The sequence below is a fragment of the Stigmatopora argus genome, chromosome 14, assembly GCF_051989625.1.
Source record: "Stigmatopora argus isolate UIUO_Sarg chromosome 14, RoL_Sarg_1.0, whole genome shotgun sequence".
NCBI classification, from domain to species: domain Eukaryota; kingdom Metazoa; phylum Chordata; class Actinopteri; order Syngnathiformes; family Syngnathidae; genus Stigmatopora; species Stigmatopora argus.
The window spans coordinates 9420745-9445159 of record NC_135400.1 but is presented as its reverse complement, the minus strand read 5'-3'; the positions used below and the strand labels follow the sequence as shown (position 1 = coordinate 9445159).

The 24415-nt window shown below is 44.3% G+C and overlaps 3 protein-coding genes across 4 annotated transcripts; all 3 read left to right on the top strand.

Annotated features, from left to right (window-relative positions):
* Positions 1 to 347: 347 nt before the first annotated feature.
* taok2a (TAO kinase 2a) lies at positions 348 to 11713 on the top strand. Of its 2 annotated transcripts, none has more exons than XM_077619818.1 (20): positions 348 to 843; positions 3434 to 3574; positions 4129 to 4200; positions 4274 to 4375; positions 4495 to 4540; positions 4626 to 4722; positions 5364 to 5477; positions 5544 to 5635; positions 5956 to 6049; positions 6114 to 6195; positions 6943 to 7113; positions 7175 to 7387; positions 7478 to 7606; positions 7676 to 7912; positions 8084 to 8212; positions 8293 to 8496; positions 9318 to 9557; positions 9659 to 9871; positions 9968 to 10150; positions 10426 to 11713. In XM_077619818.1, the coding sequence occupies exons 2-20, from the start codon at positions 3443 to 3445 to the stop codon at positions 11326 to 11328; spliced, it is 3453 nt and encodes a 1150-aa protein (XP_077475944.1). In that variant the 5' UTR covers positions 348 to 843; positions 3434 to 3442; the 3' UTR covers positions 11329 to 11713. The 2 variants fall into 2 exon arrangements, with proteins under 2 accessions (XP_077475944.1, XP_077475943.1); XM_077619817.1 differs by having other exon boundaries at positions 349 to 843; positions 9659 to 9880.
* Positions 11714 to 13866: 2153 nt separating this feature from the next.
* Positions 13867 to 16422, top strand: cdipt (CDP-diacylglycerol--inositol 3-phosphatidyltransferase (phosphatidylinositol synthase)). Its single transcript, XM_077619832.1, has 6 exons — positions 13867 to 14270; positions 14765 to 14899; positions 15136 to 15289; positions 15357 to 15438; positions 15519 to 15600; positions 15676 to 16422. Exons 1-6 carry the CDS (start codon positions 14228 to 14230, stop codon positions 15819 to 15821), a joined length of 642 nt encoding a protein of 213 aa, XP_077475958.1. The 5' UTR covers positions 13867 to 14227; the 3' UTR covers positions 15822 to 16422.
* A 723-nt stretch (positions 16423 to 17145) lies between these two features.
* maza (MYC-associated zinc finger protein a (purine-binding transcription factor)) lies at positions 17146 to 24397 on the top strand. The gene is made up of 7 exons (XM_077619825.1): positions 17146 to 17710; positions 19171 to 19300; positions 19387 to 19754; positions 20557 to 20816; positions 21619 to 21682; positions 21752 to 21923; positions 23121 to 24397. The coding sequence occupies exons 1-7, from the start codon at positions 17678 to 17680 to the stop codon at positions 23408 to 23410; spliced, it is 1317 nt and encodes a 438-aa protein (XP_077475951.1). The 5' UTR covers positions 17146 to 17677; the 3' UTR covers positions 23411 to 24397.
* The last annotated feature ends 18 nt before the right edge of the window (positions 24398 to 24415 follow it).

The following is a 24415-nucleotide window of genomic DNA, read 5'->3' as shown; positions in this document are numbered from 1 at the left end:
ACACATATATACATATATATATATATATATATATATATATATATATATATATATATATATATATATATATATATATATATATATATATATATATATAAACTCAACTGAAACAAATTTTAGCAAATCCAAGATTCTGCTGTCATCTTCAATGATATTTTCATAATTGTCCACGGATCATAGTATGGACACTCCAGTGATAGAGAGATGACAGGCGGACAGACACCAGACAAGAGAAAAAGGAAGTAAGAAAGAAATGCTTTCGCTTTCAATTAGATTTCCCAACGCGTTAGTATTTCCTTCTTGTTTTTCAAGATGTAAAAATTGCTTTATTTTGAAAGTATATACTTGACGGGAAGATCCACGAGCTGGGTTCCCGTCCCTGCACTCGGGAGCACCGCCCCCATCTGTCTGTGCCATCTTGAACAAAAACGGCGGATGAAAAAGGCCCATAGAAAGATGAAGCGCATATTTTAAAAATAACTTTCCAACAAGAGCCTTGTGAGTTTGGTTCTGGATGGAACGCCGTGGTCGGAAGTGGAGCTTCGTGGACAACCAGCAGCCAGCTAAGCTTAGCTTAGGAGCTAGCCAGGCTAAGCTAATGAATAGCGGATGCTAGTAGTAAGAGTTTCAAGTTCCCACTCGGCTCCGCTGGAATACGCTTGATTTATTTATTAGTTGTGTACTAATTAGGCGGTGCTTTGTGAGTTACGAGAAGCTTTGGAAGAAGGACATGAGCAAACGTTGTGTGGACGTCCCGCCGTTGCCGTGATGAGGACACAAGCTCGTTAGCACGACTGCTAAGCGCTCGATTTTCGTTCCTAAGCGGAACCGCAACAAGCCGCGGTGAGTAAAAAAAGGCTCAGTTGAGTGGAATCATCTCTCTCAAAGAAAATACATAAATGAAAATAAATTCAAATGCATTGGCTGTCTCTGTGACATTGACGTTAAAGCTGTCTCCGTTCAGCGGCACGAATTCCGGCTGACCCACTTTTGACAAAGTGCACAAAGCGGAATGCAAAATAGGACAAAGTGGCTCCGTCTGACTGGAAACAATCGTCCATTTGTGTTCTCTTCCTACTAGGCGGTCTAGCTTCACATTTTGTCTTTTTTTCCACGTGAGCTGTCAAGCTATACACACGTCACATATGTTTTTTTTTTTTAAATCAAGTGTGGTGTCACCTCACAGATCAAAGGTTGTGGGTCCGAACTTCCTGGCAAATGTCTGTCTTGGCCCTTGACTTAACATTCATTGATGGACAACCCAAAGATTGTGCTCTGTTCTATAGTATTGACAACGTTGTTTGCCTAATGACTGGTGACCACATCATCGTGTATCTATCTGCACATTGGCTGGCGAATGGCGACTAATCCATCCTGTTGAATTTGACCTAATATGTTTACTGGTCTACAGTCCGCTGAATTTCCTCATAAGTGGACGTTGGCTCGCGACCAGTCCAATCTTTGTTTACTTGCGTGTAGATATTGACTGAAGACCAGTCTCTTGTAGAATGTGTCCTGGCATGAGCAGCTCATCTTTATCTGCGTAGTGAACTGTTGTAATGTTGCACTTCTGTTTTTGCAGTCTCTATTTTTGTTATTGTAACAGCTGTGACTCCATTTTTTGTCCTACTCTTTTCCCACTGTCAGTACAATTTAGTTACCAATATTTTACTCGATGGCAACTATTCGACATTAATATTACACTTTAATTACTGATCATCAAATAAGTTGCAAGCTTTTTTGATTGTCGTTTAATCGTTATAATATTTTTGACCTGAAAATGGTCCAAGTTTTAGGCCCTTATGGAATTTTAGTTTCATCTGAACAGAATTTATTCTTTTGTGTAGTCCTGGTTGAAAGCTTGATGAGTCTCTTTGTGATGTATCAAAACAAGATATTTGCAAACATACACATAGTTCCATAACAGTCATAGTGCAGATGTGGTTTTCAGTTCCAATTGATATGTATAGCTAAAATATAAATCCCAATGTAATGTAACAGTGAATAACGTGGTTTATGTACGAGCCGATTAGTCGACTCGCCACATAATCAGTAATTGGTAGCCTTTCAAAAGCCGTAAAGGAAAGTGTTTGGTGGTGAGCGCCTTATGAACGCACGCAGCTTGTAAATCCTCAGCAGCCGTCATTATCTCTCCATTGCTCTCTCCCTTGTAGATGTGTTTGCATCTTTTCAAAAGCACGCAGCTGCTGTGTCAGCTCCTATCAGCCAAAAGTTCCATGAAGTCACGTGACGGCGCTCATTAGACACCGCTGACTCAGCGCGCGTGTCACCCAACGTTTTGTGGCCACAAAGACCCAAAAGCGCCGTGGATGTCCTTCCTTCAGTCATTGACGTTATTGCAGTAGTTTGCCGGGATGTTCTGACGGCTTCCTTCCTGCTGAAGGCCACCAAAATGTATATATGGAAATGGCTTGACCGCATTTTGAAAGAATGCTCGTGCGGTCGAAGTGGACGGACGCCAGAACGGGCCCACGGGCTCAGTTTCTGCCTCGCTGAATGCCTAGCGAACGCTCCTGTTGTTTCCTGTCACCATGACGTCACAATGCTCGACACGCAACCTCGCTGGCGTGTTAACACTTTCCGTGCCGTTGACAACATGCAATCGTGTGTCTCTTTTGATCCTTCTGTCTAGGAATTTAAACAAGTTTGTCACTAGCAAAAAAAACGTACAATCCATTTGAAATGAGAGCATTAGTGGAGACTGCATGTAAATTCATTTTCCCAGTTCAAATGGATTGTACGTCCATAACCGAGAGTGGCAGCTATTAGCGGTGATGATTCCACAAAGTGGAAAATGAATTTCAAATGATAGTACACATCATGAAAGATTTATTACTAAAATGGGGTGCACGCCCATTGCACTCAATGATAGCCAGAGAGTTAAAAAAATAAACAAGTATCTTGACTCTGAATGCATCATATAGTAGTTCATTTTTCCAAATTTATAGTGCCACTGGCCCTGGCGTTTAATGTTGGTAATTGGTATATATTTTAATTTGAATCTTAATGAAGATCAGCAGCCATGTTGTTTCTCCTCATATTGTCAGGATTTCAAAATAAAACCTGACATGAGCATGGCAAAAGCAGACAATTCGACAAGGACTGGCAAACACAGGATTTAAATAAACATACATGGGTTGACGAGACAATCAGAAACACCTGGCACAAGTGAACTCAATGGGCGATCACAAGGACAGGTCAAACGGGGGTGGGGGGACCCCGGGGGACCCCATAACAAAACCAATTCCTAACACATACGTGTCCAGTCAAACTCGTTCACTTCTCAAACATGTGGGAGCACTTCCTAAGAGCTTATGTTTGGATACATTTGAAATTGGGCTGCCATGATTAATCAAGTTATTGATTATTAGACGCTGTCTGACGCCTGGTGTCACCCCTCTCTCTGTACAAGGCCCTGGCCATGCCCTCGAGCGCAAGGGCGGGCAATCTGAAGGACCCGGACGTGGCGGACCTCTTCTGCAGGGACGACCCCGAGAAGCTCTTCGCAGACCTCAGGGAGATCGGTCATGGAAGCTTCGGAGCCGTCTACTTTGTAAGTCATCGGCAAACCACCAATTCCTTATATAACATTCCAAATCACAAGTGTTATATATATCCAAATGCGCCTTCATAACGCCACAAATGTTTTGATGGAGTGCTTTGTTTCTTCTAGCGGTGCCAGAACAACATTTTTAAGTCTGTACGAGTAATTGGGAAAAAAAGATATATTGATAAATAAACTAGAGGAGTACAAATCGAAAGTAGACCTAAGCCAAACCACCCAATTTCAAAATATCGTCCTATTTGGTAGACTAAGCAGACTCTTCAAATGATTTTTATGTAAGATTTGGACATCAGTTCTCCATGAAATAACTCAAATGTTTAAATAGACATTAAGAAATAATAATATATCATATAATCCCTTTATACATTCTTGCGTTGTCTTGACATACAAACAGCCACCCAGACACTAGAAACCAAATACGTAACCTCTGCATTATGTAGGTTTGACTTGCTGGTGGAAGTAAAGAATTTTAAAAAATGAGGGAAAAATTCTAATAAATACATAAAATTTCAGGATATTTAATAACTATTACACCATTCCAGGCCCGAGATGTGCGCAACAATGAAGTGGTGGCCATCAAGAAGATGTCGTACAGCGGCAAGCAGACAAACGAGGTGACGCCTCAGACAAACGGGAAAACGTGTTTAGACTAACAGAAGCTTGACCAAATGTTTGTGTTACGTGCAGAAATGGCAGGACATCATCAAAGAGGTGAAGTTCCTGCAGAAACTCCGCCATCCAAACACCATCGAATATCGTGGATGTTACTTGAAGGAGCACACAGCATGGGTGCGATATTTCTCAGCTTTGATGATTGCCTGGCACCCCCAGTGGAAATGGATTAGATGTTAATCTTCATCAAAATACGTCATGTTATTCAATGCATGTCTTGTGGTTGATGTCTGCAGCTGGTGATGGAGTACTGTCTGGGCTCCGCCTCCGACCTCCTTGAAGGTGAGCGTCACCCTGATGAAAGTCATCCCGGGTTTTTTTTCTTTTTTTTTTGTGCACGTCTAACACCGGTTGCTGTCGTCTGCAGTTCACAAGAAGCCTCTGCAGGAGGTGGAGATTGCTGCTATTACCCACGGTGCACTGCAGGGGCTGGCCTACCTTCATTCTCATAACATGATTCACAGGTGACCTATATTTGTTTATTTTTCGGGCCACGTTATGCAAACCCAGTCCGGTTCCAGCCTAATGGGTTTGATGAGTTTTAAGTAAACAGATGTCTATTTGAATAAATAATGAAATAAAAACAAACCCTGTGTATGTTTAGATCAAACGTATGGCCCGCGGGCCAGAAGCGGCCCGGTGGGGAGTCCGATCTGGCCCGCGGGGGTGTTTTGGCTGACTGGCACTTTGAAGCTCGTTCATACTGAGTTAACAAGGAGCCTTAAAATGCCCCAAAACTAACAGGCAGTAGCCTGAAAATGCCCCAAAACTAACAGGCAGTAGCCTGAAAATACCCCCAAATCAGCAAAAAGCGACCAATGAACAGGAAGCAGCCAGGAAATTCCCCATAACAATAGCAAAAATGATTACCATTTTGCAGGAAGTCACCAGTAATTACCCTAAAATGGGAAGGAAGTGAGGTAAAATGAACTCATTGCCTGCCAATCACAATGACAGATGACCAAATTCACTTAAAGTGGCATGCTCATCTTTCAGTGCCATTGATGTCTAGTTGAATCTGGCCTATAGTTTGACACCCCTGGTATAGATCAAGTACTACGTTACATTAGGTGATGTCATGTGACCAGAGTCCTTTCCCCTCCAGGGATGTGAAAGCGGGTAATATCCTGCTGACAGAGCCCGGTCAAGTCAAGCTGGGTGACTTTGGTTCCGCTTCCATCGTCGCCCCAGCCAACTCCTTTGTGGGGACGCCCTACTGGTGAGTCTGCCTGCGTTTCATTTTGACCGCTGCTTTGACACTTAAAGCGCCGCCGTCCCACCACAGGATGGCACCCGAGGTCATCCTGGCTATGGACGAGGGGCAGTACGACGGAAAAGTGGACGTGTGGTCGCTGGGCATCACCTGCATCGAGCTGGGTATACTGACAAATAGGCAACTTAATTCATTTTGATACTCCGTAAATTGTGTTGAGACCTTTTTGAGCTAAATATAGTCCAAATCTTCTTTTCCAAATCAAATTCCTCAACCCATTGGTTGCTACGATCCAACGCCATTTAAATGGATTGGAGGTCTATCCCTCTCAACGGCTAACAGGGGTTGTGCTGAAACGACAAGCACCTGACTTTTTCGTTTATCGCGGCCATGTCTGGTCTACATTAACCGCGATAATCGAGGGATTACTGTAGTACCTTGGCGATTTACGTAATGGTCACCCCTGGTCTATGTGTTGTTACAGCGGAGAGGAAGCCGCCACTGTTCAACATGAACGCCATGAGTGCCTTATACCACATTGCTCAGAATGAAAGTCCCGTCCTGCAGTCCAATCACTGGTAAGAAGCATCATCTCCCGACGCTTGCGAACGCATCCCACCTCTTTCTGTCTTTCTGTATCAGGTCCGATTCCTTCCGCAACTTTGTGGACTCGTGTCTGCAGAAGATTCCCCAGGACCGACCCACCTCTGACGTGCTCCTCAATGTAAGAACCCAAAATGATGATGTACCCAATCATTCTGGCAGAAAAGTGTGTTTAAATTAAGATAATGCTTATTATTAAGCAACGTGAAAAGTTTTTGAGGTCTCTAAGCGATGAACTCATTGGCTGCCATTGACAGCGCTTGACAGCTATTCCATTGTGACCCTCCCAGCCAAAATAAATTTGACGTCTCTCACCGTCCATGGTAGCCCAATCGATGAGCCAATGAAACTCCTAGTTCAGGGGTGTCAGACTCGGGTTGGTTCGCGGGCCGCGTTAACGTCAACTCGATTTCATGTGGCCGGACCATTTTAGATATAATATTTAGATTTTTTTTAATAAATGGATTAAAAGAACTGCATTAAAAGGCCTGAATATTCAGTTTTTTATAGATCTAAAGCAATGTTTATTTTAGCTTTTTTTGATATATTTTTAGATTTTACAAAATGATTTTTGAACTAAAACACAGAAAAAATGATTAAAAAATTACAATTATTGATTTAAAAGGGAAAATCAGGAAATTTAATATACATCTATACTCCATTTTAATTTGATCCTAAAACAGAAGGTCGGCACTCAAGATTTACTTTCCCGGGCCAGACAAAATGATGCGGCGGGCCAGATTTGGCCCCTGGGCCGCCACTTTGACACGTGTCCTAGTTCAAACGAATCAGATGCCTATGTCTGTCAGTGGTGTCAAAAGTGTTAATTGCACTCTCCGCCCGCTAAACACTTGTGTTGCATGTTCAGCACCGGTTCCTGTGCCGCGAGCGGCCGTTGACGGTGGTGATGGATCTGATCGCCCGCACCAAGGACGCCGTCCGCGAGCTGGACAACCTGCAGTACCGCAAGATGAAGAAGATCCTCTTCCAGGAGACCCAGCAGAACGGCCCCGTGTCGGAGGGAGTAGAGGATGAGGAGGTGAGCGCGAGTTAGCGGGGACCGCGGCAGTTTCCTTGACTCTGGCGTATTGCGTCGTCAGGAGGCGGAGCAGTACCTCCTGCGCACGGGCACGGTCAACAGCACAGAGAGCTCGCAGTCGGTGCCCAGCATGTCCATTTCGGCCAGCTCCCACAGCAGCTCCGTCAACAGCCTGGCCGACGACGCCTCCGACGACAGTAGCGGCGAGATGGCCATGATGCAGGAGGGGGAGCACACCGTCACCTCCAACAGCTCCATCGTACACCGACGCGCCGTAAGCGTGCCGCCCGCGTTTCGGCTCATTCCAAATTGACGCCACGGAAAATGGGGAATCGTCTCAAATGACTGTATACTTTTTGTTCAGGCTCAGGACAACATTTACGATGACCCGTACCAACCAGAGCTTGACCAACCTCAGGCTCCCTCAGCGGGCCGCCGTAGAGCCTACTACCGCAATCGAGACCACTTTGCCACCATCAGAACCGCGTCCTTGGTACGTGTGGCCGACCGGGTGTGCCGTAGTTGGACGTGGTCCCGCAACGAGTGAAATTGGCGTCCGCAGGTGACCCGGCAGATCCAGGAGCACGAGCAAGGCTCGGCGCTGCGCGAGCAGATGTCGGGGTACAAGCGTATGCGGCGGCAGCACCAGAAACAGCTGATGGGCCTCGAAAACAAGCTCAAGGCCGAGATGGACGAGCATCAGCTCAAGTTGGACAAGGAGCTGGAGAGCCAGAGGCACGGCTTTTCCTCGGAGGCCGACAAGCTGCTCAAGAAGCACCAGGCCATCGTGGAGAAAGAGGTCGGCCTGTCGTGCGCAATTCTCTTCATATCTATTGGACCAATCTAGATGAAGCATAATTTCAAAAAGCCTTACATTCTTCAATACTTCCAATTTGAAGTTATGCTTCCTTGCGTAAAGTTGCGTCTGAGAAATTCTCTCACACAAAATGTAAACTGTATTTTCCCACAGACCAAAGCTGCTCTGGCAGAAGAGAAGAAGTTCCAGCAGCACATTCTGGGCCAGCAGAAGAAAGAACTAACCAGTTTACTGGAGTCGCAGAAGCGTCAGTACCGCCAACGCAAGGACCAGCTGAAAGAGGCAGGAAGCCTGACCCAACTGGGCTCGGCGCCCGCCAGTTCGTGCCCCTTTTCCGCCTCTCACCTTGTCCCCCCCGATAGGAGCTGAACGAGAACCAGTCCACTCCCAAGCGGGAGAAGCAGGAGTGGCTGATCCGGCAGAAGGAGTGTCTGCAGCAGATGCAGGCGGAGGAGGAGGCTGGTCTGCTGAGGAGGCAGCGGCAGTACTACGAACTACAGTGTCGCCAGTACAAGAGGAAAATGCTACTGGCGCGACACAACCTGGAACAGGATCTCCTCCGAGAGGTACCATCCTACTTAGACTTCAAAATGGAGACGCTGCTTATTGGCATCTAACGCATTGACAGTTCTGGATGTACATATGCCAGCCTCTCACCATTCAAATAAATTGGGTGTCTATTACCTTCAATAGCAGCCGATGAGTTAAAAAACATCATCTAGGTCAGGCCAGAAACTTGATAATGATCCTGATTATTTGATTCGGGTGTGTTGGTAGAGAGAGACATGGAAAACAAACTGGATAAGGGCTCTGATCTAGGTACATTAAATGGAGCGCATATTGGTGGTAAATAATTTAGACAAGAGTTGAAGCTTCTTTTTTTTTTTACAGTCGAGGTTTTGTAATTTTACTAACTACCCCAAACATAAAAATATGCTGAGTTTTAATAGCTGGCAGGTTGTGTGTGTAAGTAACTATTTTTGGTCATGTAAAAAAAAAAGAATACAACCGAATTCCATTAAAAACAAGGCGTGCACATTCAGCATTTGGACATCACATACGTGCAGTCTACGTGAATGCCTGCATATGTGGACATCGTGTCTCAATTACAATGATCAATATTTTTATTATTAATTGCTTTTTCCGATAGATTGTTAAAATATAAATAAAACCTTTTTTAAATGATTTCAGACCGTTCAAATCATTGTTTGTCATCGACAACGATAGACATCCATTTGACCTCTTTGCTGCCATTTTATTTCATCTCTGCCTGCGAACGCTCATGTTTTAGTGCCATTGGCGATGCTAGACATCCAATCAGTGCCCCGTAAAGTGTTAAAAGGGCTCTCCCGTCAATAGATTTAAAGAATCCTCGTCCTTCCGGCAGGACCTGAACAAGAAGCAAACCCAGAAGGATCTGGAGTGTGCCATGCTGCTGCGCCACCACGAGTCCACTCAAGAGCTGGAGTTTCGGCAGCTGGGCTCGGTGCAACGGACCCGCGCCGAGCTGATCCGAACGCAGCACCAGACGGAGCTCACCAACCAGATGGAGTACAACAAGCGGCGAGAGCAAGAACTGCGCCAGAAACACACCGCCGAGGTGCGGCAGCAGCCTAAAAGCCTCAAGGTGGGTCCTACTCGTCAGAACTTTACACTTATGAGCAAGATCGATCTTTGCTAAAGTTAGCGACTTGATTCAAGCCGCTCTCGCCACGTTTTGCCTTCCAGACCAAAGAGCTGCAGATCAAGCGTCAGTTCCAAGAGACCTGCAAGATCCAGACGCGTCAGTACAAAGCCTTACGCAACCACCTCCTTGAGAGCACACCCAAATCGGACCATAAGAACGTGCTGAAACGCGTCAAGGAAGAGCAGACGCGGAAACTGGCCATCCTGGCCGAGCAGTACGACCGCTCCGTCAATGACATGCTGTCCACGCAGGCTGTGAGTAAGGCAAGGAAAACTCCCCGCGCACCTCCTACACCGGCGCACGCTGCCGCCACCCGCCTGACGAGGGGGCTTCTTCTTTTGTCCCCGCAGCTGCGATTGGACGAGACGCAGGAGGCCGAATACCAGGTGCTACGCATGCAGCTGCAACAGGAACTGGAGCTGCTCAACGCCTACCAGAGCAAAATCAAGATGCACACCGACACGCAGCACGAGCGCGAGATCAAGGAGCTGGAGCAGAGGGTGTCCATACGCCGCGCCCTCCTCGAACAACGGGTACGGCTAAACGCTCATTTTGTTTTCCAAAACTGGGGCCCGGTTAGCGATGATAGACTGCTAGCCCGCCCTGTTCAGACGGCCTATGGCGCTTAAAGGTGATCAATGGCTAGTGCTTAGCACTAAAAAAACGGCAGGCTGCTTTATCTCATGATAAAAAAATGCCATAAATTTGGCCATTTTTAAAAACTGTTTTTTGGCCCGTAGATGGACGGCTATATTTTTGTATTTATGTATACTGGAATGGCCTCAAATTGGCATCTGGTGTCTTTCAGATCGAGGAGGAAATGCTCTCCCTGCAGAACGAGCGCTCGGAGCGCATCCGGACGCTCCTGGAGCGGCAGGCCCACGAGATCGAGGCCTTCGACTCGGAGAGCATGCGCCTGGGCTTCAGCAGCATGGCGCTAAGCGGCATTCCCGCCGAAGCGTACAACCAGGGCTACCCCGCCCCCAGCCCTTCCTCGGGCTCGGGGGCCTGGCCGTCGCGCCCCGTCCCCCGCTCGGGCAGCCACTGGAGCCACAGCGTGCAGAACTCGGTGTCCACGCCGTCGTGGCGCGGCCAGAACCACGGCGGCGGAGGCTTCGTCAGGACCGATTCGCTGGTGTCGCCGCACGGCTTCGGCAGAGACGGCGACGCGGTGAAGAGCAGCAGGGCGTCCTCTTCGTCCTCCGCGTCGTCGTCCTCATCGCACCACCACCAACGCAGCCATCACCAGCAACAGCCGCCGCCGCCGCAGTCTCACTACCTCCCCCAGCACTACCAGCACCACCAGAGCACGCCGCACCTCTATCGCGAGGAGAGAGAACGCGCCAGGGAGTGGTCCGGCGGCGGCGGCCACTATCCCCACTACTCCCAGGGCGGCGGGCACCACCATCTGTCTTCCCACGCCTCCGCCCAATCGCTGGCCCTCCTGCCGCCTCCTCCCGCGCCACCTCCCGCCTCCCGCACCTCCTCGCCCCCGTCCTCGGCCTCGTCGTCCTCCTCGTCTCAAGGGGGCTATGGCGGCGGGCTCGGAGTGCGGGGCCCCGGCCTGATGGCCCTCAGGAACAGCCCGCAGCCTCTGCGCAGGACGGCATCGGGTGGTCCGGGGGGCGGCGGAGGCAGCGACGGCGGCCTCAGTCGCAGCACGTCTGTCACTTCTCACATTTCCAACGGCTCGCATCTGTCCTACTCATGAAGATTCCATTAAGGCTACGTTCAGACTGCAGGTCTCAATGGACCATTTTGATTTTTCCTCGTATCTTCTCATTTTGTGTTGCCATTCAGACCGCCATTTTCTATAGCGGCCCTAAAAGTGGAACGCACGTCTACACGTTCATAGCCCACCACGCGCTGAAGCATGAAATTAACCTATGCTGTCAGATTTGAAAAGGTCAACTTCCATGCGACTTGTCCCTCTCGTGATTGAATCACAATCAAGTCGGTGGAAGGCAAAAAGATCCGATTCGGGTCTCATCAAGCTGCAGTCTCAACGTAGCCAAAGATGGTCCAACTGAAACGTCCAGTCGCGGTTCGTTTGCGCTTTCTGTTGCACAAGACACAAGTGTGAGATTTTTTTAGTATTTCTTTATTCTCTGATGTTGCGTGGCTCTTCCTCTCAGCTAGCGGTGCTTTTCTAACCACTCCAACCTTGTAAATAGGCTCCTTCCCCTTTGTTTTTTTGTATGTTTGTCGAACACTGTTCGATACTGTTGAGTAGTGATTGCGTAGATAGCAGCATAATAAACCGCTCCACGTGCCAGTCTTCCGTTTGCCGCCATGACTTTGGCAACGCCATCCCAATTTTGGGGAAAGGGGTCAATTTGCCCACCCCACTGAGCGCTTGGCACTTGCCCCAATTTTTAATTAGTATCCTAGCTTGATATAGCTTTGCGTCTGCTCTGTCTGCCGTCAGCTTAATTGTGGATTATTTTTCTCTTATCGAATTTTCATTCTACCGAGTTATTTTGGACTATCAGACACTTATTAACAAGGAATAAAATGCTTGTTCGTAGCAACGTGCTATGCTAATTACGTAACACGGCAGCTTGCTACATTACGACTCGCTACGAATTGTTTGCTTTTCCGACACATTACAACACTGCAGCGCCAGTGTTCGTGATATGTTACCGTACGAAAATCTAGTTCACGACCTTTTTCGAAATTTACTCAGCTGCAGGTTTTGTCACAAAACGCTATTGTGTTGTGAACGGTAACGTTACTTGTTAGCACGTTGATTTACGATGCCTAGCGGCATTTTACGACGACATGTTATGATTATAAGCCCATTTCGGATATTTGCGTCGTGAATTCGACTCAATGATATCTGAGCATTACATCATGGCGTGTTACAACGCAGCATGTGGCGATACCACACACGGTTGCGGTACTTTACGACATGCTAGGTTGCCGAACGTTACGTCGAATAACTCGCTACACCGCTACGATTTCCGTAACAGCGTGCCGCCTAATGGCCGGTTACCGTATAACTAGTTTTGTGTTTATAATTCTGCCCATTACGGCATGACAATCCCTGATAAAAGCTGGCTGCTCAGGGGTTGTGGTTACTTGGTTACCGTCAAACGAATATCGGTTTAGTCGTGAAAGAGGTTGAGTAGGTCTCAAAAAAAATGTGCAGTTTTTTTTGTTTTTTTTAATCTCAATGTGAACGCCATGTACATAACCGCGCAAACTCAAAAGCGTCTTAGTAATCACAAGGATCATTTTTTTCTCACATGACCTACTTGACCCCTAGATGCTACTGCTGTCATATTTATGTCAGATGCCATTTTCTAATGCTAATTTTTTTATGTTTTTCAAATGTGACTGCCAACGTTTAACCACTCCGCGGATAAGAATCAGCGCAGTGCAACGTGGCTGTGTAATGTACGAGTTCCTATCGAGTCCATTTCCCAGCATTCCTTGTTCTCGTGTCAGTATTAGCATGTGGAGCGTTCCCACAATCCTTGGTGCCATGTTCAACCTGACTTGATTTGTAATTTTGGGGGGTCTTTGTTTTTGCGTGAGCGTGCGTGTCTGCATGGGTAGAAGTGCTGAAGGATGTGGCCGCTTCCTTCCGCTGTGGCAAAGACCAGCATCGCCGTCTTTGGTTGTCACGTCTACCTCATTTGCACTGATGGTCAAAGAATGTTTGGCTCTTGACAAGCGAGCGACATTTCACTTTTTGACTTGTTTTGTTGATGTTGTAACCTTTTTTTATTATTATTATTTTTTTGCGAGAAGGTTTAAAGTGGCACAAAGAGTTCAGGAACCAGGAAGCACACTTTTGTCTTCTTGGGTCTCCCATTGAAGGAGGCAAGTTTTGCCGGGAAAGACGTGAAGATTATTTTTCTAGAAGTCAGGAAGAAAGAGTTCAAACCATTAGAAACATGTTTTTGGAAGCTTCCTTTCTTCCCAAACATCAGGCTTTCTTCACTTATACCAGTGGGAAAAAAATGAAACATTGGAGGGAGTATAGTTGTACAGGAGCGTAACAAAATACTTTTGGAAAAATAAACATCAGTACATTGCATTGTTTTTTGTCTTTCTTATATATTTACAAAATGTTTTATTTTCGGGCAATTGATTCATTTTACATAATATAACGAGCTGGTGGTGTATCTTTCTTATCTGGTTCAAACTGGTGAAAACGAAAAGGGCTAAAAATAGAACTGGAGGTTAAAGGTGAGTCGCTAATGTGAGGTCATCAAAAATGGCCACTTTGTTCCCAGAGTGATACCGGAAATGAGGAATTTCCCCCAAATTAAAGTGGCTAGTTTCGCCTCCAAGTGAAGCAGTCTTTAATTCCACTTTACTACCAATTGACTTTCTCTTATTATTGTTATTTAAAATCAATGTTACTCGTCAAAAATAGTGTGCTTTTAAATACATGTAAAGTGATTATTATGAAACCCCCAAAATACCGGAAGCGGTTATTTTGTTTTGAGCAGTTGAGCGGGAACTTGATGAAGAGCGTCTACCTGAGGAAGTATTTATTCTGCGACCTCATTTCTCATATCTATCTATAATTTAAAACCTATGTAAAAGAAATAGGAGGAAAACACCAGTTTTCTTCTTGACAACCTTGAAACGCGAAGATGACTGAAGAAAACATCTTCCTCTTCGTTCCTAATTTGATCGGTGAGTTTGTGGCATTGCTAGCTACAAGGCTAACTGTTACTAAATGCTACCGAATGTCAAAAGAAAACCACACGCCAACAAATTATTTTGCAATGATGTACTGTTTGGCAATGGCTTTGTAAATGTGCGTAAAACCTTAGAATGACTGCATAATTCAAGTTAGTTTTGATCTAACAATCCAGCAGGATTTGTTGATTGACTTCGCATTCGTTTTTGGGTGAAATATACTACTCATTTCATTTGGAATTTTAACTTAACACATTTGAGTACGGTCAGCGTTAGTTGTTTTCATGTTCAGCAAAATTTCCAAATAAAACTTCTAAGACAGTAAATAAAAATAATTAAGCATTCAAATTGATTGACCTGAATTTATTTTTGTGGGTTTTATTTTTTTTCAATATAAAGTACCTAGTTTGAGGTAAAGGGCTTGGGAAAAAAATCGAATCAATTGAGTGACTAAAATAAATGTTCTTTTTTTGTCTATGTGCGCGCAGGTTATGCCCGCATCGTGCTGGCCCTGGTGTCATTTTGCCTGATGCCATGCTGCCCGTTTTCTGCCTGTTTCTGCTACATGCTCAGCAGTCTCCTGGACGCCTTCGATGGCCACGCCGCGCGGGCACTCAACCAGTGTATGGTTCAACACAAAATTCAATTTTTCCCCCCCAAAATACAATATAGCTCTTCCAAACAGTTGCCTGACTGAGTACATTTTGGGGAACATTTGTAGGTAGCGTGAGCTCATTGACAGCGATAGATAGATCAAATGATTGCTGCCAGCCCTCCGAGTTGAAATAAAACGGACGTCTTTCTCCGTTAATGGCAGTCAATGAGTCTTTATTCTATTATTATTATTTTTTTGTTGCAGCGACGCAGTTTGGCGCCATGCTTGATATGCTAACAGACCGTTGCGCCACCATGTGCCTACTGGTCAACCTGGCGCTTATCTACCCATCGTGCGCGTTCCTCTTCCAGCTGAGTATGTGTTTGGACATCGCCAGCCACTGGCTGCACCTGCACAGGTCGGCTCGCCACTTCCTGTCTGCCATTCCTGCGCCGTTTGTAACTTCCGTGTTCGCGTGTGCGCAGTTCCACGGTCAAAGGCTCCACCAGTCACAAGAACATCGACCTCTCTGGGAATTGGCTCTTACGAATCTACTACACCAATAAGGTCGAGTGCACGCTTTTATTTATTTTTTGACACAAAACATGAAGAAAAGCGTGGTTCTAATTGTGTGTATTTATGCGCAGGTGGTTCTGTTCTTGATGTGTATGGGCAATGAGCTTTTCTTCTGCCTCCTCTATATTCTTCACCACATGGAAGAACCAAGCGGTAACCTTCACGCGGCCATTTTGGTGCGAGCTAATGAATTATTATTTTGATTGTTGACGACTCTTCAATCATTAGGACTGCTGTACCTTCTCCTGGTGGCGAGCGGTGTGGTGTGCGCACTCAAGTCGTCCATCAGTTTGGTCCACCTGGTAACGGCGTCTCAGAACATGGCTGCCATGGATGTGGCGGCTCGCCGTGCCGCCGCCGAGAAGTTGCAGTGAAAACGTGGCGACGTCTTTCTGAAGACAAGACCTCGTTTGACCAAATTGGTGTTGGGCCCTGATGTTTCCTTGCTTATTGTTTCCAGCTTTTTATGTTCTGGTGGGGATCGATTGCGTTGCTTTGAAATGCTAAAGCTAGTGGCATTTTATTTTTTATCGAGTGACTAGCATTGCTATTTTGTTCTACAACTAAACTGTCATCATGAGCTTGAGCTGTATAAAAAGGTGAGGGTTGCACAAACACTAAACTGAGGTAAAATAGAGTTTTAAGATATTGTCACAAATGTGAACAAAAATGAGTGATTGCTGATTGTTTGATAAAAGAAAACATTATATGCTTTTAAAGGGTAATATATATTTTAAATATCTACCGTTTTAGTGTTTTTTGTGACACCAATTATGGTTTTTGTGGGTTTTTTTCACTTGTACTGCTCGGTTTGGTGTCCATTTTTTATGGTTTCAAAACAATTGTGTGGAATATATTATTAAGGAAGATACATATTCATTGCTGTAAGTGTACTACAAGAACTCACATGTCTGCTTCATTTTGCTCGTAGGTGAGTTGAAATCAGCAAAAATTAAATAAAAGCTTTTATTGGCACTTTGTGAAGGATGCTTGGCACACATGGTTGAGTTATGCAAAAACAACAACAACCTGATGTTCTTTTAATGAGATGTCCTAAAAGGAAAGACAATTTACTCACTGGCTGCCATTGACAGTAATGGACGTCTAATCTACTGGAACTGGGAGAGGCTGGTAGTGATTGAATGTCTATTACCATCAATTGTTTTTATTCTTTATTTCTATTTCACCTAATACACCAGCATAAACAATATATATATTCCAAGTGTATAAATACATAAATAGGACGTCTATCGCAGTCAATGGCAGCTAGTGAGTTAAAATTAATATTAATTCATCTTGTCACATTTGCCAGCAATGTAATACTGGTAGCTAAATTTGGACCCATTAGCAGTAGGAAAATGTGCGTTTTTGATCCAGTTGTTGTCGCATCGTCGGAACTCGAACACATTTGACTCGGTTTACCACTAGAGCGTTGTATAATTTCAAGCACGTTCGTTTAAGAGCCAGCCGGTGCCGTTCGTCTGTTTATTCTTGACGCAAACCAAACAGCGGCCAGGGGCGGGATTGCCACCGGAGGAGGGGGGGTCTTCGTTCGGTTTTTCGCGCTCTTAAATGTCGGCGTTTATTCGTCGCGAAAGGACACGGTGAGAGAAGACTTTCCCTTTAAAGCCCCAACGACGCCGCGGGACAAGACGAGATAGACGAGAAAAAAGAAGGCGGGGGTGGGAGAAGGACGACGAAGGAGGGAGGGCGAGAGGGACACGCTGTGGGGAGGGGGAGAAAAAAACATGTCATCCCGGCCATTCAAACACCGATGCGGAACCAGGAACCGCGGCCGACCCGGAGCTTCCTAGCAGGGGAAGGAGCGCTACGCGAGGCCGAGGCTTGTACCCCGCGGGAAGGCCTCTTCCGGAGCTATTGCTACAAAATGTCTGCTGACCATCATTAGCACGTTTACATCACATATCATCATCTCCATCACATTGTTGATGTTTTGCATGCAGCATTTTTGACAGCAGACATTTTGTTGAAAACTGCATAAAAGGCACAGCTGGAACAGGAATGTGCGTTTTTTTTCTTTTAGACGCATACAAATTTATCTCGTCTGTGGCAGAATAGCCAAAAGGAACAAGGACGTGCCGATACGATAAAAACGCATTATTAGGATTCATTATTCTGTAGTGATTTAGCAGCGAAGATCGGTTTGTCAAGTGGCCGGCCGAGGGAGCATCCAAAGCGGCCTGCCGGCTGCTCGCTGGTCGCTAGCAGCATGGATACTTCGTGGAGCAATTTCCTCTTTCAGGTGAGGCAAAGTGCTTTGTTTCACTTTCGGTTTGGGGTGGGGGTGAGCGGATTCGAAAGGGGAGGGGAGTCACATGGGGGTCAGGAGGTTTTGCACCCACCACCTCCCCAGGTGTTTCTTTTTCAAAGGTGGGGGCTATCACAATACAATCACGAATTCAACTAAAAGGCTTTTTAAATTAAAAAGTATGTGCTAAGAAAATGGCGTTGCCCCCTTGAGTTATTGTTCGCAAGGTTATGATATTATATTCTGTGTATTTCTGCATGTTATTTTATTAGGGACAGCTTTTACATAAATTAAAGAGCAACAATTTCTTAATATTGACGGCAATATACGTCTAATGTGTTTCAACTGGGAGGGGTCTGGATGTGTGTATAGCCCTTCCAACTTAAAATGGATTGGGAGTTTATTAACTGTAATGGCAGCTAAAGAGTTACTAAACTATAAGAAGTAAAAAAAATGTAAATGACATTCCCTGAGCAAAATGTCAATTTACTACATGATTTCATTCATTCATTTTCTGAACCGCTTTATCCTTATTAGGGTCGCGGGGGTGCTGGGGTGCTGGGGTGCTAACTATGGGCACCAGACGGGGGACACCCTGAATCGGTGGCCAGCGGTTTGCAGAGCATGAGCAGACAGACGACCATTCACGCATACACTCATACCTAGGGGCAATTTAGAGTTTCCAATCAGCCTACCATGCATGTTTTTGGAATGTGGGAGGAAACCGGAGTACCCGGAGGAAACCCACGGAGGCCCGGGGAGAACATGCAAACTCCACACAGGTGGACCGACCTGGATTTGAACCCATGACCCCAGAGCTGTGAGGCCGACATGCTAACCACTCGAGCCGGCGGGTCGCCTTCCATGATTTCATTTTTAAAATGGATCCTTTAGTTTTAATTTGTTTTAAATTAATTTTGTTAAGCTTTATGTCTTTTAGTTCATATGTTTGTTTGTTTATTATTATCTATTTATTTTTTACTCATTACTATTTAAATACTTTTTCTTTACCTAAGAGGATCTTTCACGTAATTCATTCATTTAAAAAAAAAAATACATACCTAAAATTTATTTTTACTAAAATTTCTGAAACCTCCCAGTGCCAAAATGATTATAAAGGTTAAAATCGCTCGATATTTCTAATTGCTATACATAAAATGTAACTAGTTTACATAATTTCATGAGAAATTGATCCAAGCCTCATGAATGGTATTGTGGCTGATATCATATCATTGTCCAGTCTTGTCTTGAAATTGGTGTTGTACACCACTAACTATTAAAAGGCTCCGCTAAATTATTTGGGCAATTTTTAAGTGAACGATGTTTCTAAACAACTGATTAACAATCAAATAATTGTCCATTAATCTGATTATCGATTAACTGTAAATTAGTCAATTAATCATTGGAGCACCTCCGCATTTGTCTGTCTCTTGACTCTCTCCTTTTGTGGGCAGTCACCATCAACTCCGGGCCAGCAGGAGACGCCCCTGCAGGCGGAGCTCCTGCCCGATCTGAGCGGCGAGCACCTGGTCACGCCCCCTTCCACCGTGGACACGGCCGCCCTCAACGAAGAGCCCCTTCCCGGTGAGGCCCCGCCCCCAAACACGCATCAAAAAAATAGCGCGATGTTGGCTTGCGAGGGAATTTAACATGCCCCGCCTCTCCCCCAGTGAAAGTTTCGCCACCCAAAGCGTCCCGCCCCGCCCACATTTGCGCCACTTGCAACAAGGAGTTCAAGAACAGCTATAACCTGCGGCGCCACCAGTCGGTCCACACTGGGGTCAAGATGAAGGATAGGGCTGCCCGCGATGAGGGCAAAGCCCCCCCTAAGCAGAGCATCCCCCTCTCCCTCCTCCAGCTCGCCCTGCCCCAGCAAGCCCCAGAGCTGGACACCCTCCCCCATCCCGGACAACAAGTGACCGTGGCTCCGGTGACCGTCACCCCGGTGACCGTCGTGCCGTTGAGCGTGGCGCCGGTGACCGTGGCCGCGCCCCACCCGCTTCCTGCCCCGGCGGCGGCGGTGAACGCCGTGTTGCAGGTGGGTGCCACGTGTTCTAAGTATTGAAACGTTTCAATAAGTCTGGCGGCCCGGTAGTTCTGGGGTCCAGGGTTTGACTCCAAGTCGGTCCACCTGTGTGGAGTTTGCATGTTCTTCCCAGGCCTGCATGAGTTTTTAAGGGGGGTCCTCCTGTATCACTCCGGTTTGGGGGCAATCCTGCGTCACTTTCTGTACATTTGAGATAATTCCCTGTTGATTTTAGGGTATTTCTGGTTCACTTTCTGTTGTTTTTTTTCGGGTGCTTAAGGGTCACTTTCTGATGATTTTATTGGATTGGATTGGATAACTGTATTCATCCCGTATTCGGGAAATTTCATTGTGACAGTAGCAAGAAAAGGCATAGTTATAAGTTAGACAGTAGTCAAAGGCCGCAGAACAACAAAGCAAAAAGCACAAAGTACAAAGCAAATCAAAGTCAATGGGATCATTAAGAATCACCAAATCATTAAGACAGAAAAGCAGCAAAATCACAAAACGAGCTACGAGTTTCGGTAGCAAAAACGGATAGACTCAAAAAGATGTAAAGTTGGACAAAAACTGGAACCACACACAGGAAGTCTTCCACGAGATGGGGAACTTCTGCAGACTGTGACTGAGGCAAATTATGGCAATTAAGTTTCTTTTTTTCCATAAAAATAATCATGAACAATGGAGAAACTAAAGAAGTTAATGTTTGATTGAGTTTTTTGGGTCAAAAGTATCAAAAACGTTTCTCTTGTAATTGATATGGATTTGAAAATGTTAGTATCATGATAGGAAATGTGAATTTTCACACCCGCAGGATGCCGTTCCGCCGAGCGCAGTGCCGCCCCCCAACCAGGTGCGCAAGAACCACGCGTGCGAAGCGTGCGGCAAAGCCTTCCGCGACGTTTACCACCTGAACCGCCACCGGCTCTCGCACTCGGACGAGAAGCCGTACTCGTGCCCCGTGTGCCAGCAGCGCTTCAAGAGAAAAGACCGCATGAGCTACCACGTGCGCTCGCACCAGGGCGGCGTGGAGAAGCCTTACGTCTGCCCGCACTGCGCCAAGGCCTTCTCGCGGTAAGCATCAATTCAGTCACAAGCAATTAATTGGGCAATCAGGATAAAAAATTGGAACAATTCTTAGATACAAAACATTATTGGCCACTCTTTTTTGAGTACACATACTGTTGCCATAACATTAAGGCTACCACAAATGATCATTTTGACAGTTCACTATTCACTAATATGACTAAAAATACATTGTAATTCAATTGTGAACATTTTATTTTAAAGCAAAAACTAATCTTTCATTTTCATTCATAACAAAGATCTGCTTTTATTGAAGACTACAGAAAACAACATTCTGTTAAAAAAATAAGAATTTCAACATACAGCAAATTTCATTTTAAAAAATCACATTTGATTTTTTTAAATCTTTAGTTTTAATTGAATGTTTCAGTTTGGGTTTTCAAAGATAATTACAAAAAATTCAAAATGTTATTTTGTATAGACTGGTACCAATATTTTACTATTATGACATATACAGATTATTGACTGCCTTCCTTTCTTATCTAAAATACATTTTGGGAGGCAAAAGTAAGGAGAATACTTTTCACTCTTAAAAAAATAACTTTCAAATGAATAAATAATCTATTTTCTACTCAGGCTAAAATTAATAATACACAAAAAAATGCCCATGTCTCGAAATGATTATTCAACTATCAAATTGATTAAATTGATCATGAACTAGTTGTTTATTCATCCTGGCTGGTCTATTTGAAATTTCAATGGCTTTATGCCACCCCATGTCACGCAAAAACCCATTCAAAATCATCAATAAGTATTTAATTAAATTAAATAATTGTTTGCCTCTTTTCAGGCCGGACCACCTCAACAGTCACGTGCGTCAGGTGCACTCCACAGAAAGACCCTTCAAGTGCACGGTAGCTACGCTCACACTGCCGGGACCCCATCGGACCGCGCGTTCACCTATGGCGCTGCTTTTCCCACAGACGTGCACGTCGGCGTTCGCCACGCGCGACCGCCTTCGCGCCCACCTGATTCGCCACGAGGAAAAGGTGCCGTGTCACATCTGCGGGAAGCTCCTGTCGGCCGCCTACATCACCGACCACATGAGGGTTCACAACCAGTCGCAGCACCACGCCTGCCACCTCTGCAACCGAAGTGAGATCCGCACACATACGCCCCCCAAAAATTGGAATATACTCGGATGTCACGTTGCTTACCTCAACGTGTGCACAGACAAAATTAGACTGCTGAGTGCGCAACAGGTTACAATTTACTTATCATTGGGGACATATCTGTGTATTAGCTCAGGGGTGTTCAGACTTCTTTCTGTTTTCAAAAAAAATTCAAGGATGCAAGGGCCAACTTCCAAATTTATTTGTTACGTATACATTCAAAATCCGGTTAAACAAATGATTGGGTTTTAAAGTGTATTTTAGGTATGAACTTATAGGCTGCCACTGACAGCGATTGACGTCCAATTCAATTTGACTGGGAAGGACGAAACAACTTTTTAAGTTCATTGAATTGAATTGAATGCTTTTATTGTCCGTATATATAGATATGTGTATGTGTATGCATATGTATGTGTATATATACATATATAATGTATGTATATATAATGTATATGTATATATACATATACATGTATATAATGTATATGTATATATACATATACATGTATATAATGTATATGTATATATACATATGCATGTATATAATGTATATGTATATATACATATGCATGTATATAATGTATATGTATATACATATACATGTATATAATGTATATGTATATACATATACATGTATATAATGTATATGTATATATACATATACATGTATATAATGTATATGTATATATACATATACATGTATATAATGTATATGTATATATACATATACATGTATATAATGTATATGTATGTATACATATACATGTATATAATGTATATGTATGTATATATGTATATATATATATATATATATATATATATATATATATATATATATATATATATATATATATATATATATATATATATATATATGTGTATATATGTATATGTGTATGTGTATATATGTATAATATATATATATATATATATATATATATATATATATATACATACACATATATACACACATATACATATATACATACATATACATTATATACATGTATACAGTAACTAAAAAAAGTAGTCAATATAATAAGTAATCACAACAATCATATTAGGACCACCACGGTTAATATACTTATCTATTTTCAAAGTGGCCTAAAAATGGTCCAAATTCACACATAATGTCAAATTTACAACTTTTCTTTGACACGTTATCGTTTGCGACCGGCAGGCTTTACCACGCTGACGTACTTGCGGGTCCACGCCCAGAAGCACCACGGCCAGGAGTGGAAGGAGAGTGGCGGGGCCCGGGGCAGCTTCGGCGGCGCCGGGCCGGGCGGGATTCTCTTGTGCCAGCTGTGCGGTGTGCAGTGCAAGACCACCACCCAGCTCCAGGGCCACATGGGCACGCACGCCACCCAGGAGGACGGCGATCCGGGCGGGGCCGCCCCGGGGGGCGATGCCGCCGAGATGCTGATGTCTTCTGACTGCTCCGGCATTAGCCCACAGACGCACAGCTAGCACGCGTCGGGGAGACGGGGCAAACTATCCATCACGTTAGGAAAACGCTTCTTTATGAAAAAGACTGCGACGACTTTGTACAAATTCCCCGTTTTTAACCCTAAATCATTCCATGGATTTCAAGGTATGTGTGTCGCGCCGGTGATGGGATTTTCAGCATGGATGTGTGTGTGTGTGTGTGTGTGTGTGCGCGCAGGTTTCGTACATCAACATTGAATGCGCTCAATGAGAAATTTGATCTGTACTTTATAGCTTCCTCAATGGCCCAGTAATATGGAAGTACTACATCTGTGCCATCTTAGTTGCAATTTGAATTCGCTTATCTGCAATATTTTCACGTTTTAAAGTTTTATCTGGGGGGGAAAAGTGCTCCAGACTTTTTGTGTAACAGAAATTAAGTTCTGTGTGAAAATAGTGCAAAATTATACAAAGTTTACAAGTACAAAGTTCTCCCAAAACTGATAAATTAAACTTCTCTCCACAAAATTGTTGTAAGATTATTATGCACCCAACAATTAAAAATGTCAAAATTGCTCAATTCTCCCAAAATACCATGTGAAAATGTTAACATTTATGTTGGCTTGTGAGCATCAACAGTACGGAAAATGAATAAATGACTAATATTATAGATTTTCTTTTCACTGACCGCAAAAAACTAACAAATGCACAATTATAAATTTAAAAAAATCTGAACTCCAAAGGAACCCTACACACCCAAATTTCGTTTTTAAAAAACATTTTTAACAATTGTCTTTAAAAAATGCATTTCAGGTGGAAATACGAACCTCTAACTCATAATTTTGATTTTTTTTACAGTGACCAAAGGAGACAGACATTTTTAAAGTTGAAAAAAAATCACTGTAAAAAAAGTTGTATAATTTCAAATGCAACTTTGATGGCCAGAGCTCCTTCCATCTAATACTGTTATCCTTATTCTGTGCTCGTGGATATTGATCGTTCAGTGTATTAAATTCAGAAAAAAATATATTTGTGTGTTGTCAAGGT